The 26,555-nt window shown below is 43.3% G+C and overlaps 1 protein-coding gene across 1 annotated transcript in view; it reads right to left on the bottom strand.

Moving 5' to 3' along the window:
* CHSY1 (chondroitin sulfate synthase 1) overlaps positions 1-26,555 on the bottom strand; it is a 79,652-nt gene that overhangs the window by 52,101 nt on the left and 996 nt on the right. The window contains exon 2 of the mRNA XM_062584269.1: positions 17,560-18,055. Within this exon, the coding sequence (XP_062440253.1) occupies positions 17,560-18,055 (496 nt within the window). The remainder of the gene's footprint in view (positions 1-17,559; positions 18,056-26,555) is intronic.

Genomic DNA, 26,555 nt, shown 5'->3' with positions numbered 1-26,555 from the left:
GAGATTTTCAGTAAACCTATACCCATCAAGATGGCAAAAGTCATTTTTATAGCAATGCGAGAATACAGTTTAGATAAGCTCCCACTCCACAGATCCGCCTCACATGTTATTTCACCCCACCTCACCTCATTTCTGCCTTCAGCTTGGATGGCTCCAGGTCTAAGGAGCTCCTCGGCAGAAGACAGGGGAGGACAGCTCGAAGAACTTCTCCCCAGGGCTGGGCACTGCACACCCGGCAGCCACACCAGCTGTGCGGGCCGAGGTGCAGAGGCAGCGGCGCAAGCCCGGGGGTTGGACTTGGGGCTCTGCATCTGTTTTGGTATACAGAGGACCAGTCTCAGGACACCTACGGCAGGTAACAATATCCACTATTTGCTACCTAATCTGAGGAGAAGTCCTGAAGTAAGGTGTGCACTAGGGGTTCACTGAATAGAGGTGTTGCACATTCATGAAGGACCCCTCCCTTCAGGGAGCAGGAGTGCATGTATATACACCACTCACAGACATGCCAATCCCCAATTATTTTAACATTTCCTCATAAAGAGAAGATGCAGAAACAAATACAGTGATATATTATCTCCCCAGACCGTAATCCCCTTAAATTTGCTGTGGTTTGGACAAGTAGGCATTACCCAGCAGGTATGTCCTGTGCACTGCTAGCTTTGTTTTGAAATGCAAAATCCCCAGCTGGTCCTGTCGCAATTCTCCTTTAGGCCCTGACATTTCAATATACATTTAGATCTTATAAATTTCTTATTTTGATTAACAACACATGGCAGTGAATGTCCCAGGCTATGTTGCACAAGAAGAATACTTCCCAGTTTTGAGCTTCAATGGAAGTGACAGGAGGGTGGGGAGCGAAGGCGTGTTTGGCCACAAGACACACATCCTCCTTCTTGACCTTTTAGAAGACAGGTGTGACATTTGCAGCTTGGAAGGCTTGCCAACCCAGTCTGCTCAACTGGTACATTTTAGTCACCGCTCTCAAAGACTAAGAGGCAACTGCCAAGAGGTGGTACTATCATGAAGATGTAGGACAGGAGTTGCCAGCCTTGCCAGTTCTAAAAGCCACATACAAATATCTTCCCATGGCTGCCACAAGGTGAAGAGGGAAACAAGACAGATGAGAGCTGATGGAGACACAAAGCAGCCAGCTTAGAGTAGGCAGTCAGGAAGCTGTCCTACCACACAAAGACGTTCTCTCTTTATCAAGCAACTTGTCTAAATTGAATGTTTCCTATTAAAATGTCATTAAAAATGTCTACATCTACTCTTGCACACTTCCTGCTCTCACGATACTGCATGGACTCCAGCCATTTACTGAGCCTCCCTGTAAATCTTTTGGCACTTGAGCTTTCCAAAGTAAAGGCCAGCAACACTCAGCCCTTCACTTTTCCTGCGCGACACACAGGCTCCCAGCAGGGACACAGCCAACCTTAAGGAATTACAGACCTCTGTGCCACAGCGGGTCAAACACGGAGAGGGCTCAGTGCACATTGTCATTCTGTCACCTCTCAGCAAGTTAAAAACAACCCCAATTGGATCATACATGTCACCTCAACTACAGCACCACAGGCCAACACAGTCACTACCCATCAAGGATATGACTCCAGCAACTTCCCTGGCAGGATACTCTCAAATCCACTGGGTAACCGGATCTAAGAAGAATGGACAATTCCATGGTTTGTGTGAAGCGTTATGGAAGACACAGGTTGAATGTTAATCAGAAAGAAAGAACTACTGATCATCAACATATCAATGGGCTCAGTTTAGCTTTCAGTGCTCATTATTGTCTGCTGTGAGATGCAGGACTGAGTCTGCACAGATATTTCCAAGTTTGAAAGTTATGGCAATGGCTTTGTGCCCAAAGGCAGATGGAGAAAGGACTGCAGCAAAGCTAAAAAAACATTTGTGGATTAAAAAATAAAAATACGTGATAGCATCGTTCAAGTGACAATGCTCAGAAACAGGTTTAGAATCCTTTACAGAGTTTCTGTTATATTCTGGCACACACAAGGATGTGAACATTTACTTCAGCTAACCACAGAGTGCATTAGCACACGCAGTCGCATGGAGAGATGCCTTCCAATATAATGTGCAACTATCGGGGGAGTCTAACTAGAATATTCAGAAATGGACATATTTATTTATTATTTACCATTGAGACACCAGAAGAATCACTGCAGCTCTTCTCTTCTGTGAGCATACAATCATCATATTGATAAAACTGGCACCAATCCCAAACTGGATATGGCTGTTTTGCTGCATTACACAAAGAAGCACAGACACAAAGATAACTAGCGATGTTATGTTGGCTACCAAAGAAAGCAAAATCCAAGCCACTGTTCTTCACTGCACATTCTCTGCTTCAACAGGAAGAATATATACTCTAAGAAGCTGGTTTCATACCTCATTTTTGGATGAGGAGTGAATACTCTGCACGGTAACCACGTATGAAATGATACCACATACAGTGCAGATTGCTCAGTGTTTCTTCTGTGTGGGCCACTTTACATGAATCAGGTGCAAGAGTGCTCCTGCTTCGATTTAACTCGGCTGCCATGCCAGAACACGTCCCAGCATCAGACTTGTCACTTCAGTGCAGGGTGGTTTTGCTGGCATGCCAAAGCAGCTGAGATTCAGAGTGCATTGCTTTCTTGGCATGTATGCCTTCTTGCCTAGGGGAAGACAGACACAGGGAAGTTTCTACATCTAGAAAGAATAAGATTATTATATTCTATCAAATAGGATTTCCTGCTTTATAGATTATAGCTGTATCACAGTGAAAGCTACGGGAACAGTAGGTTGTTTCTTAGCCACTACCTTGTAATACCTTACTGTTTACTTATACTCACTTTAGACTGACTTCCTTTCTGAAAGCATATCTCAGTCTTTCTCTAGGTTCCCTCACACATGTTCAGCTTCTGTACGTCTATAAAATTGCCTGCAACTCAGCTTAAGTGAGTTAAGGAAGGTTCACATCTTCCTCAGCTCTTCTCAACCCCAGGTTCCTGAAGAGAGAGTTTCTTCACTTATTGCAAGAGACTACTTCTCTTCCACCCTTCAGCACTTCCCTGCTCAACTTTTATCATTGTACTGAGCTTCTGCAAAGGTGAGCACCTGTAAAAGAACTACCTGGTTTACATGGGCAGACAGACTCTCCTCCTCCTAGCAAGAAACTGGTTCATCTTCAGCAGCAGTCACAAGAGGAGCAACATCCATTCAGTAACAATTCAGCAAAGTATTGCACAAGAACAGTCCCTTTAGCCAACCTGATACTGCAAATGCTGAAAGAATTTGGTTCCATAGTACCTCTACTCACAGGACCTCTGCTTAGCATTTTTAAAATTATTTGGACTCCATCATACTAATAGGATCTCTCAGGATCTGCTCTCTTGCCTTCTTCACTTTTCACCTTCAGGAGATCTTTCCCCATTTCTCCACCTCACTGCATGGTACTGGGGAGAGAGCTCCTCTACACCACCCAGCATGTGGTGCTCCTCTGACCTTTGCTAAGAAACCACTTTCCAACCAGCATTCTGGGCTGCAGTTCAGAAAGGCTGTCAGAGAATTGCAAGTTTGTCCCTGCAGAGCCCTTTGCTTCCATTTTAATTTGTTCACTCTTTGATACCCACTGGGAATGAAATCAGACAAATCTGGTTGTTGTTTGCAAATTCTGCCTGTAGCTTTTCTGTCACCTAACTGGTGGGGAGGAGATGTTTCTTAAGTTCAGTCTGAGAAAAAGCCTCTTCTAGCAGAAAATTCAGTTCTCCTTCTCGCTCCTGAAAACAAGTCTTTTCCTGCCTCCCTTCACTTCAGCCCTGATGGTGGAATTTTAATTGAAGTGACTGGGTAAGGAGGGGAGGGAAGGTGTGGTTTGGCTACAGGACATGGTGTTGGGACCTCTTACACTCTAAACCTTGCCCTGACAGTACCTCCCTCTGTGCCCCAGGGATAACCCTGAATGCTGTGGGGAAAGCTCTTGCTCCGCAGAGGGAGGATGGAGCATGTGAAAGGTTTGCAAAGCGCTTTGACGCTGAAACACAAAATTCTAGACCTGGGGTAACAGTTTCCTTGACATACTGGGAAATCAGGTTCCTCCAAGTTTTCCTGTGAGCAAGGTCAAAACCACACTCCTTCAAGCTTACTCAGGAATGACAGTCAGTTTAAAATTAACTTGAAAATAATTTCTCATCCTCTTGTGAAAGAAGAGGCAAAAAGCCTAAATGTATCTTCAAAGCCTAAACAGATCTTCAGTAAGAAATAAGTATTCCTCAGAGAAAACTGCAAGTACAGACCCATTTTCACAAGACTCTGATGCCGAGGCCCAGGCAAGACAGTGTTGTTGCTCTCAAGGGACAGAGATTTGGTGGTGGAACATGCCACAGATCTGCCCCAAATCGGCAAGCAGGGGAGATGCAACCATGATCAATCCTCCTCTGCTTCAACATGCACTTGCAGAGTGCTGAATGTCCTGTATTGTGCTGGAAGTGGGCACAGTGTGCCTGTGTGCATGTGTGTGCATACACGTGCACACAGAGGTTGAGTGGCCTCAAAGTCTCCACCGCTTACCATTTAATCCCCAAAGCACACTATTTGCTCTTAGGCACTCCCCCACACACCTTTTGCCACGCTCAGCTCCTACATATCAATATTTAACCATGATAAAAGAGTGGAAAAGATCAATTTTTGTAGCCCCAAAAAGCAAAAGAGAACAAGAGATTAATGGGAAGCTGGGCCAGTCCCTCTCATGTTCTTCCTTGATCACACATTTCATGGCAATTTGATGAAAAGTTGCTTTTCCACCCAAACTCTACCTTGACTCAAAAAGCCAGCAGAGACAGCATCAGTAAGCTATCTGGGAATGGAAGGGAGGAGTTGTCAGCTAGTTTTGGTAGGGTTAAAACAAAACAACAACAACAACAACAAAAACAAGTCAGGAGATGGCAAATCTTAATGACTGAAAGTCAAAAGAGACAAACATCAGAGATTCAGTCCCAACATATTGGGACTTCGTCAGCTTACAGAGCCTGCTCTCTTTTCACTCCTTCCCCTAAATTTCAAAAGATGAGTGTGCGTTTCTGGGCAGAACTGGTTTTGGCAGATGTGAAATCACCATGAGAATATGCATAGGAGAAATACTGTATGGGGGAGGAGCAGGGAAGAAAGGAAAGGGAGAAAGTAACCCAGAGGCCACAATAAAGTTCAAACACTTTAGGAAGTTAGGGTTTGGGAGTATTTTTTCCTCTAGTTAAATGCTCTGTGAAGGATGGGGGTCCCTGCTGCACGGGGCTCTGTACTGGTGCAGATGCTGGAAGCATTTAAAGCCAGGTCTCTCTCTGGAGCACAATTTCAGCACATTTTTCCCCAGAGAAAGTTCTATTGTCTTATAGTCACATTGCCAAATTCGGACACTTAATTCAGTTGCCAAAGTACGAAACAGAAGGATTCCAGGCCTGCTTTCAAAGGGAAAGCCTCCAGCTAGCACCACTATCCCACAGTGAACGCCAGCTTTGCGCAGGGTAAGACACAGCACAGTTGCCTATCCTCAAAAGGAAAAAGAGGCAACATATAAACAACGTGTCGCCGTACATCCCTGCTTTGCAGCTCGCATACCTTCCGCAGCAACCAAGGCGAATGGTCTGAGGCACCTCAGCAGATGTATAGCCATGCAGCTATAAAAGAGTCTTTGTGCTGGCTGGACTGAAACAAGGCATTTTCTGTAAGGGAGATGCTTGAGCACCTAGCAGAATAAACGGGGTTACACATTGCACACTTCTGCCACCCTGGGAATCGAGACAGGAGATGGCACAATGCAGGTGCTGGGGGCCAGAGAGCCCCTTTCTGCTGCAGAGCCAGACAGGATCCGTGGGGATCCATGGTACAGCTCTGAGGAGGTCACATTATGGTCACCAAGCTCCCTTGCTTGCAGCTCCCCTGTTAAAACTGCCCAGCTTTACAGAAATTTCAGCAGGGGACCTGCCTCTGCAGCAGCCTCCATGCAAGGGACCACCTCAAACCCTCCCGCTTCGCAACCCTGACCTCCAGACAAGCCCCTTCATCCTAAAGCTTAGGCCTGCCGCTCTTATTTTTACATTTTGAAATATCCTTTTCACCTTCACCCTAGTTTCTAGTTCTGAAACTAGGCTAAGTCTTTAAGGCTGCAGGAGCTATGGTGTTATTTTTGGCCTAGGCTAGATAAGAAACCACGTGGACAGTTTCTCCTCAGAACAAGCATACATAACAGTGACGATACCATCAGCAAACTTCAGGATTTGGCTAAACACATTATTCAGGATCGGAGGTGGCTCAGCTTCCAGTTGTCCAGGCTCAACAGGACACAGGAACAAGGCAGAGGAAAGCACAGATGCGAAAGGAGATTTTTTAGCTATCAGCTCTCACAGTGATTATAGCATGCATTTCAACTCTATAGAGTGAGAGAGAGAAAAAAAAAAGATTATTGGCAAAAGTCAAAGAGCAATTGCTCTGCTCAAAACCTGGAAAAGCCACAGCTTGCAAACATTCCCAGCTGGTACCAACAACATGCCCTCTACACTGGGACAGGGGAGGAAAAGCCCTGCTGTGGTACAGAAGATTAAACTTGCTTTTGTTGCTCGTATCTTTTTTTTATTATTTGGTAAAGTTTCCTCTGGCCAAAAATATCAGGAAGTGTCTTTAACAGAATAAGGATACAAAACTAAACACGCCAGTCAAATTAGAGGTGAATTGGACTCATTTGTGATAAGGTTAAACAAATGTCTCTCTTTTGGTAGAACAAGGCTGTGCTTGCAGGGGAAGGATGTGTTTGCCGACCTGGACAACGAATGCGAGAGGCGTACGCTCTAGAGCCACTTGAGTCAGAGAAGACTGTTTTCCATGAAGCATCTGATCTAAACAGTGTATGAAACCACTAAAAAAATATATATTGTGAGCAAAAACAGGCCAGGCATTTAACCTACTCTGCACCCATACATTGGATGGTAGGAAAAAAGATTTAGGAAAAATTCAGACCTAAAATACAGTTTCTCATCTCAGTATTTCTGTAGAATTACACAAAATATTAAGTATCCACACCCACTTACTAAGAACTTTCTTAGTCCTTACTAAGGACAAAAACGTTCCCTGTAAGCAAAGCTGCTGAGAAGTGAACTGTTGTCTGCTACGCAAACGTTTTCCCTTTCTCTGTAAGACAGTAACGCAGACTGAAAAGTACAGTTGCAAAGGATTAAGGCAGCTCAGATAATGCAAACTAGCACTCTTTCCTGCATTCCTCGCTAATACAGTGGTGACAGAACTAGCCAAAACATTTAGCTTTAATTCAAATAAGGTTTAAAGAAGTTACTGCCAAGTAATTAAACCCATTGAAGGCCTATGAGCACAGGAACCTTCACTAATATTCTGCTGTTCTCAGAGCACTGCTCTATCCAGTTCAATTCAAGGTGGCAAATATGAACATGAGCAGGCAACAAGTTTTCATGAACAAGCTTGTGCTTGCCTTTCAAAAAGCACACTGACACAAGGTCTGAGCACAGCCAAGAGGACAGTGGGCTCAGAAGCAGCATCCAAATGCCAGGCACCTCCTCAGAAAGCCAGAAGCAATCTGAAGGTAGAAGAGTTTGCTAGTAACATGCTTCTCTCTTTACTGCAGCAGAAGGAGGAAGAGTGTAAAGACGACAGTTGCACTTTTAGGACTCCAAGCAGCTTCTTACTACCATTTTCCTGTTTTCTCTCGAAATACTGAGTCCAAACTAAGGGCTGCCATTTATAACACTGCTAATCCTAACCTCCATCTAAGAATCTGTGCTTAATCCACAGAGAGTGCTGGATGCCTCTGAAGAGTGCTTCCAAGTACAAAAATACAGCACTCAGCTGGAGCTCCTTTGAGCCAGTCAGCAGGAGGAATTAAGCCCAGAGACTTGGATGGAGTTTAGATCCAGTGGGCATGACCCTACCTGTGCTCTCCTCATTACACAAGAGCATGTTGTGCATTTTCTTAAACCTCTTTCTAAGCTAATGGCTCTAAAGCACTCACTCTCGGAGCCTCATCTTGCAGCTCTGTATAAACACTTAGGGCCTCCATCCTGTACTGACATGTGCTCTCAACTATAAATCAGAACAGACACCAAATTAAGCATTTTACTTTACCCCAGCAATGCTGCCGGTACAGCAGATCTGGCACTGGTCTGACCTCCGCAGCCTCACCTAGGCTGCAGCAGCGCAGTCTTGGGACCGAAGGCTCAGTCGCTGCCACGGCACTGGCGTAACAGCGCTGAGATGGCCTCAAAGCAGAAAACCTGCTGCGTGCTTACTTGGAAAAGAGAGCTCGCTGTAGCAGTTATACTCTTATCAGCAGTACTCCACATCGGTAAACACTGCGGTGTGGACACAGTGTAAGTGAATAAACAGGTATTTCCAATTCAAGAATCTTAAAAACCACTTCGGGTCACTAATAGCAATTTAAGTTATATACAGGCCTTTGACTATTTTACATAAGTTGTACCAGTACCAAACAAGCTACAAACAAGCTACAAGTAACTTGCATCAAGTTAAATAGGTTCTCAAGAATCCCACTGATAAAAATCAGTCACAACTTTTACTTTTGCTTTATTAATGGAATAACACTTTAAAACTGCTCAAAATAAACCTAAAAGAATCAGTGACAACTAACTTCCTTTCACTAAGGACATCAGTAGAAATTCACTTTTATGTAAGAAATGAACCAGAAATAACTAGAACTAAACTTTCACTTCTGTAAGGGCCTTGAACATACTTTAAGCTTCATTATTAAAAAAAAAAAAAAAAGTAAAAAACAAAAAATAACAGTTAGTTCCCCAAACCCTTCCAATTAGGTTCCCAACTTCCTTGTGACATATAAAGGTCATTTTGTTCTAGGCAGGCAGGAGGATAATCCCCACCCTTCAGGCAATCAGGATTTCTGGCAAGATTTTAAGAGGTCTCCAGCTGATAACCATGAAAGTTCACATCGCCAGGAGTCCAGATAAGCTTTTAACACAGGAAATTAGTGCTAAAATGTTTCAAGCGTTTTAAGGATCAATTAGGGATGGTGTAACAGTCCAGTAAAGTAGAACTAAGTTCTTTTCTCCAAATCAGATGGTTTTAGAACATAAAACAACAACAGCAGCAGCAGCAGCTCTTCAGCAGGGAGGTTTCTAAAGGAAATTAGGTTAGACAGATCGTGGACAACTAATCCTCCAGACAACACAGGGTACCTACTGCAGTCGGGTCACATGAAGACTCACCCAGTCACTAGAGCCATAAGAGCAGTGCAGAGTACTGAGCTAAAGTGCTACCTTTCTTGCGCCAGGACTTGGCATTGCTGGGTGTCATCCTGCATCCTCCCTGCCCGGTGTCATCCACATACCAATAGTTACCCCACTGCAGTCTAAAAGCCGAGTTCCCTACTGACATACCCAAGTGTACTTGAGCACAATGCATGGGAAGACTCACATGCTTCATTTCCATTATTAATTCGCAGCTGCAAGCTATAAAAATGAAACACAGCCATGCACTGAATTTCACCTTTGCCTCTTCAGCACATGGAGACCACACAGTCCATCAAGGACAGAGACTTTAAAAGGAGGCAACAGGGAATCCAAAAAGGAATTGGCAGTTCCTGGACTGTGGTGATGGATCACCTGGTTTTAACAGCTATTTCCAATAGAAGTTCCCCCTCTGCTCTGTAGAAAAAGAAGCAAGAAGGTTAGGAATACTTACTGGAGAGGTGCTAGCAGACCAGTGACAGCAAACACAGTGAATCAGCAAAATTTATTTGACAGGTCACAGATGCATCCTTACAGACTGCCCGAAGACACTCTCGGCCAAGAGACCAAAGGGAACTGTTTATAGAGCAGCTACTTCAGTGCTGTGTCAAGGCAGTGTTAGCCACTGTGTACCATTTTCCCCATGACAACTTCCCAAAAGCATTAATAACAGCCCTCATAGCAGATTAATGCTATACACTCCTATATGCCTGGCTATCCTGGAGTATTAAGTAGCTAAAACTAATGTCTACAATAACTCTAGATAATTATTTGGGTTCCTTCACCCTGGGGCCAAGAAATGAGGTTTTACATTAAATGAGTCATATAAAAATAAAAATAGATATTGCATCAATATCCATCATATCCATCCATTTAAAAGACTCATTTTTGCTTCTTCACTGTAATAATTCAATTGATTTTACTAAAAAAAAACAAACAGATACCAAAACTATACTCCAAGCACAATACAACTAGCATTGAAAGCACTGGTGCTGGATGTGTTCTTACCACCCCTCCTGTGACCTCAGCTAGTTTATATTAAGCCCCTTCCCCACATCAGCACTTTACTTTTATTTCCCACTATGAAACAAGTCTGGCTTTTCTCTCCCCTGCTTACAGGCTCTGACACGTCCATGCTGCTGGTGCTCTAAGCTACTCATAAAACTTGGTTTTAGTAGACTGCAGGGAGAAAAGTAGATCTTCTCCTGAGATTTACACTAAAAAGTCCTGCAAAGAAAAATCCTCCACGACACCCATGTCACAACTACCCTTCACACACATGCCAGCGAAAAGCTTCCACACTGAGAGCGCCACATGAAGACTCTTCAGGTCCATTTTTAGGAGAAGGACAATCATTTTTTCACAGTCCAGTAACTTGAGACGTATGATAGAGATTTTGTTTACACAGAGGTAGCCATGAAGTGGTTTATACCCCCGACTCCACCCTGGTCTTTCGTACACAGAGACAAGCATTAAATAAAATGAAGAACGAAACTAGCCAGTGCAAAGTTTCATTAGACATATTTGACCCTTGGGGTAACAGACTGCACAAATGTCACTGGTTTTTTAATTGACCAGATTCTGAATTTAGCTGCATCCCTTTCACATCTCCCATCAGATGGAACTACCCTTCGGCACACAGTGCACAGCTTTCTGATTACAATACAAACTCGTGTGAGAACTCAGAGAAAAAAGAAAGATTTCCTCCAGTATTATGTCTCATAGCCCACCACCTGTAAAACAAGACAGTATCTTACAAAAGAGTAATTTCCCATCAGCTCAGAAGAGAAAAATACTACATTGGAGAGCTGCTGCTCTAAGACCTCACCTCCTCCTGCCATCCCCATGGCTCTTCAAAGGAACAAACTCAAACATCTTCCCCCTATGCGCCCTAACAAAAAACCTGGGATGACGGAGTACATCACTAGAGCTCTTTATCCCACCATGCCACGAAGGATTAGTCTTTGTTGACTTGTCCTCAAGACAACAGCTAATCCTGATAGCTCCTAAACTCAACAGATTATATAGACTGTAATTTCTAATTGACTGCATTTCAAGAAGACAATAAAAAAAGGATAGTCCTGTTTGCTGGATCCGTGGATGAAGCTTCCTCAGACTCTGCAGTGCACCATCAAACTCCTCATTTCAACAGCCCGCAGCTTAGGCATTGCAATACATCATCCATCTAACTAGGAAAAGATTAGCTGCCTACCTGGACACAAAAGCTGGGTCAGTCTCAAACTATCTATAGTCTACGGAGACATTTGTAAGCACAAATCATACAGTCTTGCCCTTAAATGAGGAGGGCCAGCAGAAAGTCACTGAGACCCAGACTCGATAACTTTGATACAACTCTCAGAGGTATATCAGGGGAATTTCTTCACTGCGAGAGTGACGGAGCACTGGACCAGGTTGCCCAGAGAGGTTGTGGAGGCTCCTTCTCTGGAGATATTCAAGGCCCGCCTGGATGCAACCCTGTCTAACATGCTCTAGGTGACCCTGCTGAGCAGGAAGGTTGGACTAGATGATCTCCAGAGGTCCTTCCAACCTTACTGATTCTATGATATACAAAGTGGTTCTTGATTTCTACAACAAACAAAAAGCCTCTACCAACCTGAGTTCAGAAGTCACTAAGAAATGGCTTACCAGGGTCAGGTCAGTTTTCTCCCTTTACAATATTTGTTTCTCAAATATTTAAATATTTGCTGAAGTGAAAGAGCTTGGTCAGGACTTGGGTTCAGATCTGAGATCTCTGTCTGCTATTCCAAATCTTCCTCACCCACACCTTGGTTTCACGAGCCCAAATTGCAGAGCTCTCCTTTACTCTCTCCTTTGACTTCTCTGCCCTCCTTCTGTGCAAACATTGCTACTAAACTTAGACCACAGTAGCCATACCACACTGCCTCCCCCACAAGAGTCACAAACTTCCTGCCACATCAGTCATGCATTTTAGACGTACATACCGAGGCCCATGCATCCCCTTCCCTGTCCAGACAACGCTTCTTGCCTGCGTGTCCTCTCGTAAAGTACCATTCCTGATTACCTTCACGATCCTCAATCTCCATTCATATGCTCCCCCAGAATGAATGGCCACTCATTTCCAGCTTATTCTGAAGCCAAATAGATATCTCTGAAGTGTTTTAAAGATAAATCTTAGTGCTTAAGAAAAGTCTATCTACAAACATCCATCAAAACCCACTGTGCATGCTTACACCCTCTTTCACTCTTACACATGCAACCTATATTGTAGGCTTCTTGAATCAAAAGATGCAACGTGTTACTCATACGTGGCATCTATCTAAACGTCTGTTGCTGTCAGTGTAAGCCAAGTTCCCACGTTACAACTTAAGCAAACAAACAAACACAAAAAAACTCTACAAGCTTTGAAGCTGGGACAGTGCATATATTCAAGTGCCTGATTTCAGAAATGCTGAATTCTAGCTAGATGCTCCTACCATGAACACATGTCAAGTCTTTCATTTGCTCCCTCGAGTCTAAGGCAAAGGTTCACAGAGCAAGAGCAGCAAAAGGTTGCAGTTCACCCCTGCCATGCCCCCTCCTCGCACACTTGACTCTGCCCCACTGCAACTTGCAGAAGACATGTGGGCAAAGTCACCGCTTCATCTGCTAGTGTCAGACTTTAGCCAGCTAGAAACAGGCTGAATCTCATTTTAAGTTAATGAAGGAAGTTTATCTTTTGAAGGGTAAAGTAAGGAAACTGGTGGTTAGCAGCACATACACAGTGAATTTGTCCCCAGTAGTTCAGTTCTTCTGATCAATTATGGTAGAGTTTCTTTTCTTTCTTTTTTTCCTTTTTTTTTTTTTTTTTTTTTTTTGAATTCATATCATCTTACACAAAAAAGTAGACTTCAATTTTACCCATGGAAGATTCCATTCCAGAAAGAGTATATTCTGGCACTATCAACGTACTCGGAGGATAAAACATGCACTTTAAGGACTTTCCTAACTTCAGTTCATTTCACAGTAGTAATTATCTTCAATTACTCCAGATGAAAAAACAAACAAAATGCCAAATCAAATCTCCCCTTCTCCAAGAAGCCCCCCATTATCCATAGCCACCACAGTCCTATTTTTTCCTTAGCCTATGTCCAAAAGGTTGGACCTTCTCTTCTTGGATGCCCACATTCCTGATGCAATCTCTCCCTACATACACACACACATGCTGCTTTTTAATGACTTATTCCAACCACATTGATCAGAACAGAAGGAAAAACGGAGAAAATATCTGGGCATTTGCATAGCTAACTAGAGGGAGTATAAAGCTACTCCTTTGGATTCTGTCTCAGTAGCCATCTTGACTCTTCTGTAGCAAACAAAGCAGTTAGGATCACCTGAAAGCCATGTATCTTAAAAGGGTTTTATTACTACAAAAGTGAATAGGATATATACCAACTGTGCTCTGATTTCTAGCAGCTATAAAGAACTTGTATAAAAGTTACCAGGATTCTTTGGGCAATCTAATGCTCCAGAAGCAACACTTCATATTGAAACAATCAGTAGCTGCAAAACAGTATCAAACAATACTAAGCTACTGGATGATGGCTTCATAACTCACATGCATTTAAAGGAAATACTAAACCTAAAACGAAAAATGAGGTCAACAATACATTGGAATTGTTGAATCACAAATGAGACTGCTGTGTCCACGTCAGACTGAATAACCAAGTTGGTGCATGGCCCAACACTGCAGTACATCAGAGAGCAAACTAAAAGGTCGCTATGATCCAGGCAGAGACAAACTGAAAATGTACTGCAGGGAGAAGATGAGAGGAGCAAGATTTAAATATGTAAATTGCTTTTGAGGAAAATACCCAGTAGCGTGTGCTGTTAAGTCCAGACAACCAATATTCACTAGAAATGCACTAACAGCCTAACAAGCTCCTAGTAAGCTCAGTATGAGCCTTGTCTCCTCTTTAAGGGTTGTGCTCTTCATCGCTTTACATAAACAGTCAAGCTTCCATCTGTAAACTTCAGATATTTCACAGCTCAGTTATTTAGGAAATTATTCTCCCAGTTTGCTGCATAAAACCCATTGCTTTGGCTACTCCACCCTATAGATGTCTGAGTTTTAGAGCTATTTGTCAAGCACCACTGACAGTCTCAGTTTTGTTTATACAATGATACTAAATCTTGCCATAAATAACTTAAATTTTAAGAGGTATGTCTCATCTGTGACTCATTCAAACTGTCTTAAGCTGGGTAATGGCTACAAGCCTAGTCACAGGAGCTGAAAATCCATCAAGGGCTGCAAGCTGCTCCTGAAGAAGCAGGCTGGGTGCTCCAGAGGTACCACCGCAGATTTCACTTAGCTTGAGTTCTTCTATTCAGGTTTGCAAGTACTTTTGTTGCATCTTTCTTTTCTGGGGTAAGATGAAACGAAGTCCGAAGAAGTGTGGTGTCAATTCTTATACTGTATTAACTGAAAAGTTACGACAGCAGGAAGATCATAAATGAATCTTCAGAAGGCTTGAAGTGAACAATAACCAGTGCCACTGATGAAGTGGTGTAACAGGCCCCACAGAGACCAATAAAGTGATGGAAACATGGCGGGGGGGAGGGTTTTGAGACAGACTGCTGAAAATAGGAAAAGGATTCAGAGCCTGGAGTGGAGATGCACTGGGGAACATCACCAAGGGAAATCCTAGGGAAGATGAGCAGCGCAGAAAAGATTTTGTGCGATCCTAAAAACCAGAGAAAGGGGGCAGTGACAGTCACAGAGAGGAGTAAAATGACTCTTGGCACCTAGCCCTCAGCAAGAAAAATGCAGGAAAAACAGGCCCAAACTGAGGTCCAGCAGGGTTTCCCATGCCTGAGGTGCCAGGAATGAAAAACAAAGAGCTTGGGGTGACGGCCGTCAAAGATTTGAGCTTGTCACTTGCCCTGCAATTTGAGAATCTTCAGAATAGGAAGTGCAGGAAGCCACTGCGAGGTCTGACTTCTTTCAGTTTGGTTTTCTGAGGCCAGGCTCGTTTGCTAAGCCCTGTGCTGCAGAAAGAGAATCAGTCACAGAGATCCCGAAGAACGCGGTGACTGTTCCCAGAAGACCACAAATAGATAAACTTTCTGCTCCTTCAGAAGCTCACTGAAATACAACACTGCACTTCAGTTACAGCGGCCCGTTACTTGTCATTCACATAGAAGACATGAAAAATGTAGCTTTTGCATCAAACTTTCCTAATACGATCGTTACGACAGCTGCGTTATTTCACACAGCCATTGCTTTGCCTTAAATAAAATGCCAGGCACAGTTAATCTAGTTGTCTGGGCAATGACAGGAAAAGATCAAAAAAGAAAAGACAACATTTTTTAAAATTGAAAAGCCTCAACCAAATGGAAGTGGAATTACTCCTTATGGAATTATCCTTTCACCACTGAAACTATTCTCCCTCTCAGAAACAGCCAAGTCTTAACATCTCACACTAGTAACACTAGTGGGTTACTTGTAAACATCTTAAGTTTTAATCACTTCACGCACACCAATTTTAAGTAAAGCATGGCACTCAGAAGAACACAACAATCTGTACAATTTAACAGAAGCTGATCAAACAATACTGATTTTGAGAAAAAGCTCTAACTCTCTCAGCATTCCTACTGCAGTTGGGTATTATCTTTAGCTATTTTAAGCTAAAACTTGGTCATATTGAAATCAGTAGGTCTTTTTCAGCTTCGGTTAGGACCAACATTTTGCCCTTCAGTAATTTTTCAAATACCAACTGAAAGTTAGTGCAACTTAGCAGTGTAAAATTTTCACTGCAGAAAACATCACCGACACCTCCCTATGAAGGGCTAACCATGATGCTGACAACGTGGAAACTAATCCCAAGTCCATAAGCAGAGAATGTGGAGAGCACCACTGCTAGACCAGAAAGTCTTTATGTATAAACAATATGAATACATTAGTGTGTCTGGAAAACTCCTTCCCCTTCCTCAGAGGCTTTCCCCTCACCAAACTGGAAATTGAAACTAAGCTACAGCTTTTGGGGGCAGAGAATTTGATAAACTTGTCAAGTGTTGAACACCAATCTTTGCCAGTGAGTGAGTGAGTTAGTAGCAGTATCAGACAGTGTCCGTGACCACATAGAGAACCACGTTCCTCTATCACTTGAGTGAAAGAATCTCACTCTCTACCAAATCTCATAAAATGAGAAATCATTAGTTGCATACTAGTCATAAACATATGGGTAAAAAGACAAACTGTTCACTTTCTCTTCCTCTCTTAAATTCTGTCATATTTCTGAGGGATAACACAAGCATTTTCCCTAGGACCAGAGGAGAAATTGCAGCTCAGGCCCAACAGGCATTTTTGATCAGACACTCTGCAAAAACCTCAGACCTGCGTCCAAGAGCCCAGCACATTGCAGGCAGGAGAAACCCTCCCTTGCCCAGGGCCCCCTCCAGAACTTAGCAATGCAGGGGAATGGCTGGCTGCTGGCACCCAAAAGAAGGAGGTAGCGCAGGTAGGACAAAGCCCTGCCAAAAGCAGGCTGTGGGCTCCTCCAGTTTTCCTGAGATGCCAAATCTGCAGTCAGATCTGCATGGGCAGACTCTGAGTTTCAAGCCAAGAGCAGTGGCTTCTCTCTGCTGATGTCAAGGACATTCCTGGAGAGTTCAGCGTGGGTCTGGCTCCCCGTGAGTCCCTGCAGCAGCAGCCTCACATGGCAGGTGAGGGCTGAACATGCTGCAATAGTGCCAGCTGCTGTGAAGGTGAAACACTTCTGCAACGGCTGCAGCATGGGCAAGACTAAAGCTGTCACTGTTAGAGGAAACAGCTGTCTACCTTGCACATACCAACTGCAGCAAGAAGCAAAGTAATTGTATCTGCTGTTACCAGGCTGTTAGCACAACCCACCTTAGTTAAAAAAGACAAGAGGGGCCTGGACGCTCAGCACGTTAGTCAAGACCACAGGGACCTATGGTCTTGATTTAATCTTACTGCCTCTCTGCCTAAATAAATTTTTCCGTTATGAGTGATGAATACTCCTCCTCCCATCTCCAACGTGCCGAATCTGAAAGGTCAGGCCCCACTTCCCTTCTTACTGCTGCATTTCCATATTTGTGTAGGTCTCTCCCAGGATGACACTTGTGAGAAACAGCAGCTTAGAAACTGTGTAAAGACCAGAAAGCTGCAAAGGGAGGTTAGCTCTGGAGCAACTGCTGCACCCACAGTACAACAGCAATTCCCTGCCATCAACCTCTCCAGCCCTCTCCTCCACCTCCCCAGAAACGCACAGCTCGTTCTCCTCCTTCTCATCCTTACCTCGTAAGACCATACGCACTGCACTCCTGCAAACCTCCGTACGCATCTCCCCACTTCCACATCCTCGTGAGTGGTGTACATCTCGCGCAGGCACTCGCCAATGTGAGGCACCATCCTCCGCAGCACTTCCCGGCTCATGATCACGCCTGGTCCACCCATGCAGAAGTTCTCACCCGGTTCCAGTGCCAGCTTCCCCATCTCTTCTGTGGTGCCGAGGCCAGTCTGCCCGAGAAAGAGGGGCTCACTGCTGTTCAAACTCCTGAGGAAGTTCTCCAGTTTGTCCCCTTTGATGTAAACATCATCATCCGCTCTCATAAACCATTCATATTTGTCCAGGTAGTGGTCATGCATGTATTTGAGCATCATAAAAGACTTCTTCTGGGGTGGGTAAGAGTCATCTACACCTGGAAGTGGCACGATGGGGATAGGAATAGAGGTGTCCGAACCCTCGCTGGAGAAGAATTCAACCTTACCAGGAATGGTTTTCGACCAGGTTCTAGATTTAAAAAGACAATAACAATATAGACTAGTTAAATATGCAAACCCAGGCAGGCAGAGAATGCTAAGCAACAGAGGTAACTCGAACTGCATCTCATCTGCTTTACAAATTTTCTTTTTAAACATCTTTAAGGGTTATTCTTTTCCATACAAACAAGTACAACCATACTGCACACAAGGCAAGTGGTAAAATGCAAAAAAATCTGACATGACAAGCATCTAAACACCATTTCTGTAGATGTCACTGATAGCAAAATACTTCAATAGCAATAGGTCAATGGAGGCAAGCAGGATTTCTTAAGCAAACTCAGTGCTGATCTAACAGTTATTGGTTATAAGATACATAGAAAAGCCAAACACAGGAGAACAGCTCACATATAACTGGATTTAACATCTCAAAAGCTTTGCTGCAAATTTTTCAGTACCCTACCCACCTCTCATTTTCCCCCAGTTCTCCAAAAGCTCAAAATGTACATTTAGAAGCACTGACTTCCAAAGAGAAAATCAACAGCAAATTTCACAGGAACTTGTCAAGAATCAGTATCCTGCAGGAAAGCCGTCAGACAGCAGCTTTTCTAGACTCTGTGCCGAGAAGGAGGCAGGGCTCTGACAGAAGCAAAATGCTGCTCTTTGCCTGCGCTAGCCTGAGAAGCTTAGAGAAGGGGAGAAAAAGCAACCTCCGGTCACTCTGCCCCTTCCAGCACGAGACTGATGGAAAGGCAGACCTGGGACAGTCCTGTAGAACCAGCATTAGCACCCAGCTTTCTTCACACTTCAGTTTGGATTTTCATTAAGAGAAACAATCATGTTGTGGGGGAGGGAAGGGCTGAGAAAGAAAAAAAAAGCTCAGATAAAGGTATGCCTTGAGGAGCTTACAGTTCTTTACAGACACACAGCAAAAAAAAAAAAAAAAAAAAAAAAAAAGACTAAAATGACAGGAGAAGGAAGAAGCCAAATGGGCTAAAAAGCACAAGAAGTGCAACAGCCACCACCCTAGCTGAGAACAGCTGGGGATAAAGAGTTGCTCTCACAAGACTACTACCAGAGCAGAAGTATGCAAAGAGGATTTCTGAAGGTATGGCAAGGACTAACACCACCTTTAAGCGCAGTATGCACTCCTCCTTCAGAAACAGCACAGCTTGGTGTTAAATTCTTTCGAGACGACTGTTCATCATAGCAGACATACCCGATTTCCCAGTACAGGTGACAAGGCCCGGGGGACCACGGGGCTGGAGGAATGGCAGTCACACCAAACACTGGGACCCTCCTAGGACTTCTTTTTGTGCTAAGCCACACAGCAATGATATCTGCTCCACATCTTTCATGCTGCTCCCTGCCAAATCCAGCCCAACTGCACGGGAAAACCAATTCATTTCTATTGTGAGAAGACACACAGGATGATTCCTCCTTAAGGCAGACCAAATGAAACTTGGCCTTCTCCAGGGAGGGTTTTCAATCATGTAAGCCTTATAGCCTTACCCTAAAGATGATGAATTTCAAGCTTTCACATAGTTCCCTCCAAATTCTACCTGAGAGAAGCAGACTTTATGTATCCTGTACAGAAAGACATGGAAAATTGTTCTAATTGGTAACTTGATAGGTTTTGCTCCTTCTTGCATAGAGGGAGAATATTTTCCAGTTATGTTTGGTGACTTTGTTCACAATATAATTTGCATTCAAAGCCAGTGTGAAAAAAATCTTGAGGTAAAGAACACAGTATTTCTTGAACGCATCACTGTTACTTTTACCAGGTGATTTCTCAACATAAGGTTCTTGCCAAAAATAAGAGATTCTGGGCCACACAAACTATTTGAGGTCTACAAAATTATCTACCATACAGAGCCTGACATTTTAAAACATTTCAGAAGAATTAAACAAGAAAGTCCATTAGGAAATACAATGGTATTTAATTTGTACTATCTAAAGATCAACTTATCGGCACCTTAACAGCAACATACCTTAATTCAGCCTTGTGTAATGAATATGGTCAAAATACTTTAAAAGTATTGTCTTCTCTATTTCTTACTCACGTGGGTAGTGTTTCAGAGGAAAGGTTTAGATCCTGACTTCCCCAAAGAGCACATGTAAACTCAATGGAAACACTCCTGCTGACTTCAGAAGAGAAGTGATGAGGCCTTTAATCACCAGTGATGTAATTAATGCTCACTATTACTGGTTATAAAGTTACATTCTGTCAAAGCACGGCAAACAAGTTTTAAAAAGAGAAAGATGCTCTTTTCTTGAACTTTCTGTAACTTTTAAGAAAGTTTCTTTGCTAGTTTTCTGACAGCCACACTCTGCAGGCAGATCATTTGGTTTTGACTGAAGAGACTACATGGCAAATTGCTTTTCCCATATCATTTCCCGGTATTTTCTAAAGGAAATAATCTAAGTTTTACAATCTTCTTCATTAAAAAGTAGATTCTTGGTTCAAATTTTAATCTCAGAGAAAGAATGGGTAGCAGAAGCTACTGAGAACTGCAGTTCATCTTGTCCACTGTGATCAGGTCCCAGCTTGGGTTCAGATGGAACCAGGACACTTTCCAGACAATCACTAGATGAAGTTGTAAGATTAGGTCTTATGGAAACATCAGCTTATTGAGTTTTGTCTCCTAAAGCAAGCAATAAATTTTCAGGCTTGGTGGTGATATCTTTGAAACACCTGCCTTTATAGGGATAATAAGCTATGTACAGTGCAGGATGTTTTCTATATTTTCTCCTTCCAAGCTTAAGCTCCTTTCTGGACCCTTCAGAAATGGCTTTTGACTCTTCACTACACAACCATCACTTCTCTTAATTCTCAATATAAATTCATCCTGGACTCTCTGTCCAAGTTTCCTCCTGTCAGGACTCCCTAAAGTATTGTCAGGATAGAGTTCCCGTTCAACGGGCATGGAGCAACATCTACGGGCTTACATAAACCCTGGAAGATATGATTTCCAGCTCTTGTATGAGATTAAACCACTCCTGAAACAAGAGTAAAGCAGACAAACATCCCTGAGTATGTGGAGGACACAATGCACACAGGAAGACTATGCCCATCTGATAATCAACCTTACGGATAAGTGTGCAACTTGGGTCAGTACCACGATATTAATGCAGCCTCACAATGTCGCACTGGCCTTCCCCCAGCACAGACTGACTAAGCCTTTTCTCATTTCCTGCGATAATGCAATTTCTAGGATGAGAAGACTTGTCACGTAATTAGTTACTGTGGCTTCAAGCATATGTTCGAACTCAGACAGATGAAACATGCTCCCACACCGAAAAATTCCCTGAGAGTCTTTGTCAACGCAAGGACTGCTCAGAGGAGGCTAAAACAATGGAAGGCTCCATGTGCTGCTCCTTATGTCTAAACCATAGCTCATTGCTTCACGCATCCCCTTTTTAGGCAAAGAATACAAAAAGAACAATTTGTTCAAGGAACGTATTTATTGCACCTTGCAAATGAACCCAAAACACAGATTGCAAGATCAACTATAAATACGTTTTTCAGACACTAGCTATCACCAGAATTAAGGACTGGCAAATTGCAGGGATGAATTCTGATCAAAGCTACTTTTAACATATTTATCTAATGTTGTGAAGAATCAAATCTGGCTCATTCACAAGTGATTTTGCAGACTGATGTGTTAACAGCTACATTTCTTGCCAGTCCTCCAATCTTTGGTTCAGTTTACTGTGCCTGATCTCTGGTTATGGGTAGCAATCTGACCTGTTCAGCTCCTTAGACACTGAGCTTTTTCCTAAATAGCGGTTTACTTCTGTGGCCCAAGCAGCACTCGCTCCCATGTGCTGATACTGCCTTCCGGTGAAGGCTTATCTAATGTAAGATTTGCAGACTGTAGTCTTATGTTTGATAATAAAAAACAAATGAAAATATTTTCAGAGAAACCTGACATTCTTCTCCCCTTCTTCCCCAGACAACTCCCCTGTCACATTCATTTGGTCAAAGGAAACTCAGTCACAACATTTCTGTCACTCAAATCCTGTATTTACTAATATGGAGATCATCACTTTCGCAGTAATCTCTGATGGCCTCACCCAGCTTAGAGCCCCTTTGCTCGACTCTGTCCAGAGTGAAATATTAGGTTCTGAGTAAAACCGATATGTGCACTGAATCATTCATTAAAAAAAAAAAAAAAAAAAACAAGCAACAGAACTGCTCTGACAGACCCCAGCTTCCTCTTCTCAGTATAACCTGAATCTACTCATTTAAATAGAAGTATGTGCATGAATCAGGACTGCAGGGCTCTCCGTTACCTATATTAGGAGCAGTGCTGAAAACACGCACAACGTCGGGCGACCTGCTTTCTCTCAGTGCAAGCTGGTATTGCCAAGAGAATGAAGGCACAATTTAAACACACGGATACATACAAAAAGTTAGGTAAGACTTCCTTATAAGAAAGGATCTTAACAGAGGAGGTTAGGATTGCTCCAGTGTGGTTGGCTAACAAGTCATTTTAATATCCGTTAACTGTTCTTGCAGTTAAATCTTGCATGATTTCCTACATGCACCCTAACCTGAGCAAGTCGCTAGCATGCTGTTTAGGCATAAAAATTTTTGCACAACTATTACAGGTATTTATGTGACACAAGTTGCATTCCCACTTCATGTGGGGAAAAACATACGGACAAAGAGCTAAAAGTGACCCCTATAGTTACTAAATGTTGCCATAAGTCATTTCTGCATTTAAAAGAAATAAAAAAGCAGAGCCTGGAGCAGGAGGAGCACAAACCAGGATTTTTTTCTCTTATTTTCAGTTTCCACCATGTTTATTATTTACTCGTATTACCTTGCTTTGTTATCAGCTCTGCAGACTCAGCAAAAGCATAGTTAGCTACATTATGCAGACAGTGCTCCCTTTGTAGAGACTCAAATTAGAGAGGATTAGAAAAAATGTATTTTATTTTGTCCATACAGCTTGGGAACCTCCCTCAGAGTAGACCAGAAAAACCATTTAAAGTTTAGAAAAAACAGTCATCTGGTGTAAGTATGCTGAAGAAAATCACAAATTGTGAATAACTCAGCAAAATAACAGACCTAGAAGAGTGATTTCTTGAATAAATGGTTCAGGCGAACTTGATGTTCAATGAGGGCTACTTTTGCACAACTGTTCTTCTAAGTTACTGGTTCCACCGTTCCCACAAGCACTTGCTGCGGAGGAAGCGATCAAACACAGCTGGCCAGGAGAGCTGAGCACAGAAACCAGCACGCCTGCTCCTGCTTCGGGTACTGCAGAGCACCCCCTCAGGAGTCAGAAACTGTTTTTTGTTTGTTTGTTTTAATTTATAGACAATTTTAAAAGATCGTAACTTGCCAGTAAAGATCTGCATTGCAAAGTTCAGATTTTGAGGGGAAGTTCATTTTAACTTTTTGCAGGACAGCTTGATATCTAGTCTTCACAGAAAACCCAAGCTACTTCTACAGCTCCTTAAAGCCTTTTGAGTAACACTTCTCCAACTTAAAGAGATGTCAGTCTTTAGTTCCTGTGTTCACAGGAAAGATGGATATGCAAGACTTCATCTGTAGGCACACAGGTTATTCTGTGGATCAGACCAAGATCAAGGCTCAAGTGTCCCACAGGTTAAGCCATATGGTTATTTTGGGATATGCAGGCAACATAATTTCCCCTTAGCTCCCACGCATCAGTGTTAGTTGCTCCCACTGTATTTGTTTCATGCTGTTCCATAAACATTCTTGGAACTTTTAAGTAACCGTTACACTGCTCAGAAAGCCTAAGTATGTTGTATGCCTGCAAGATGATACATGACCAGGATAAAGAGAATTTTTACTACTGCAAGTTGGGTTTTGTACTGCTATTGGTAATTTTAGTAAAATACTTATAAAGCTGCTAGCATGTTCAGTCACTTTATGTGGCCTTTTCCCCAAGAGATAAAAGTGCACACTCTGCAGTCCATCCTACTACCTCACTGGCGAACAGAGGGACCAAACATAAAGAATACCACCCAACAGCCTAGACCTAGGATCTGAATCTCAAAAGAAAGCCTGCACAAAAATGTGTTTCGTATTATATTTCTGCAGCAGCTAGTGTGGGCTTAGACAGATAATACAAACTCTTTTAGACCCCAAATCCTTCTGGCTGCCTTTCACTTAAGCTTTTCCAAGCACTCAGGTATTTAGATTCCATTGCAGTCTGTTTCCTATAAGCCACCATGAACAGTGTGACAGCACGTTTAAAACTGAGGCTCCCAAAAGGCAGCCTCCTGCCCTGTACTTAAGAGGGGGAAGATCTAGCACAAGCACTGGAATCATTGTGTAACCCTACAAAATGGCATCTCTCTCATGGCCCTTGTGCATCCATCTCCACGGTGCTTCTAGGTGCAGCTGACTGTCCCAAACAGAGAATATTGCGGCTATGTTACTGTAGAATGGACAGGGCAGATGTGGTCTCAAGGGCCAACCTCCGTCCTTTGCCAGCATCTGATGTCTATGTATTAGTTGCAGTCACACTAGCTTCTTTCCAAGTTTCCCAGGAAATCCAGTTGCTATGCAAAAACATGGGTTAACTGACTGATATTTCTGTTCCTAAGACACAGTAGACTTAAATCTTCTGGGAGACCGTTTGTTCCTCTCCTCTCCTTCCGGCAGTTCTTTCAGAACAACTCCCCTCTACTTCAAAACCATTAGCACATACTCTTGCACTTTCCCTGAACCCTACCCATACCTTAACTCCTTCCTGCATGGTTCTTTTTCTGCCTGTGGTTTGATGTCCCTTGAGGCCACATGGCACCTCCTGCTGCTGTATCTCTCTGGCCTTCTAGAATGGCAGCTCTGCCAACCTGGCTGTCAGACAGAGTAACCGCTGAGGTTCGACTCTGCCCTCTGACAACCTGCAGATCCCAAACTTACTTTCTTTTCAGGAAATACAAAAGCACAACTGTTCAGAGTGTCACGTCTGCTGAAAATTCAGCAGGCTCATTTTCCCTTGCAGGGGTCATTTTGCTCATGATTGATTTTCCGGAAGTGTATTGCTTCCCTTCTTGTTAGGCCATATCTGGATTCACAGCAGCAAGGATCAGTGAACGTTTTCCGTCCGGGTCCCTTTCAGTTGTGCCTGTAAAAAGCCCTTTTAACTACAGCAATCTGGAGGTAGTCACCCTCTGAATCCCTAATTCCTTTCCCTGCTCTGGCTAATGTGCTATCAAGGCTCTACACACTTGCCACCCCGGGAATGCCTTGCTAGCAGCTTCCCATTTTACTTGCTGTGCCAGCAATTCAGCTCACCAGGATGCTTTGTCAATGTAGTAATCCCAGCAATTGTCTACTTGAGTACTTCATGGCAATCAAAAGCTATTTAAGATTTCAGGTTTGCCTTCCTTCCTCCTTCCTTCCTCTCCCCCCCCCCTTCAAATGTATTCCTGTCACTGGGACATTAGCTTGTTTCTTTTACCAACAGCAGGCAGAAAAATGCATTTAGGCTTCCCGCTATGTTAAGAGGTCTCATTACTCGTCCCCTCGGAGAGCTGACAGCATCTCTAGAGGTTAAACCAAAATAGAAGTGCAGTAAAAAGTGATATTCATCCTCCTTCTGAGACAAACCGTATTCCATTAGTTAGATTTGCTAAGTTGCCTCTTTAACTATTTTTTCTTCTTGCCCAGATATCACAGATCTGGTTCTGTTACGCCTGCTCTCCTAAAAAAAAACAGGACTATTTAGCGAGCAGTGTCAAAATAAAGGATTACAGTCCCTCCCAGCTCAGTTACCATAAAGTGAAAAGGCTACATACACTAACCCTGTCTCCGGACAATATTGTAACAAATTTCCTTTTTGGAATTCCTGACACAAGACACCATCAACGCTAGGAAACCTGTTAGCGGTGTACCGGTGTGGCTCAAGCCTTTCTGAAGGTAAATGTAAATTACACAGCTCACAAGATTTGCAATCCAAAATACACCATCCCACATGTCAAAGAAAAATATATAACCCTGAAGAAACAGATTCTTTTGCCCAGTTCAAAGCATCAATCATACACCCTCTGTAAGTTAATTACAGGTCTACTGCTGAATTCTAATGAGGCAGGGAAGGAATTAAGCTTTCCTCGAGATTGTCTTCAGTGGGCAATGTGCTTAAGATTTCCCAGATTAAGCAAGTTTACTGCAGTTGATGCTGCTGTAAAGAAAAGTACGCTCTTCCAAAGAGGGGGCTGGGTGGGAGGAGAAGGGTAAAGCGATGGTCTTTGTCCCACGCAGTCCTGCCACCCTGTTCTTACCGGCCAAAAGGGCCAAACGTTTCCCAACCTGCGAAGGGAGAAGGATGGCGCAGGGTTCGTTTTATGGCAGAATAATGGGGATTTTCTTTCTTAGAGAAAGATCTGTCCCCGAGCTCGCAGCCGCTCACTCGCCAGCCCTCAACCCCCCCAACATTAAACGGGAACTAGGACAGATCCAAGCTGACGTTTCAGCTCTTGAACTCTTTCAGATTACTAAGGCGCCTTTCGACACAGCCTCCCCGCGCCGGCCGTTGCCTGCACCC

Source organism: Rhea pennata, chromosome 10, assembly GCF_028389875.1.
Source record: "Rhea pennata isolate bPtePen1 chromosome 10, bPtePen1.pri, whole genome shotgun sequence".
NCBI lineage: Eukaryota > Metazoa > Chordata > Aves > Rheiformes > Rheidae > Rhea > Rhea pennata.
This window is presented reverse-complemented; position numbering and strand designations above follow the sequence as displayed.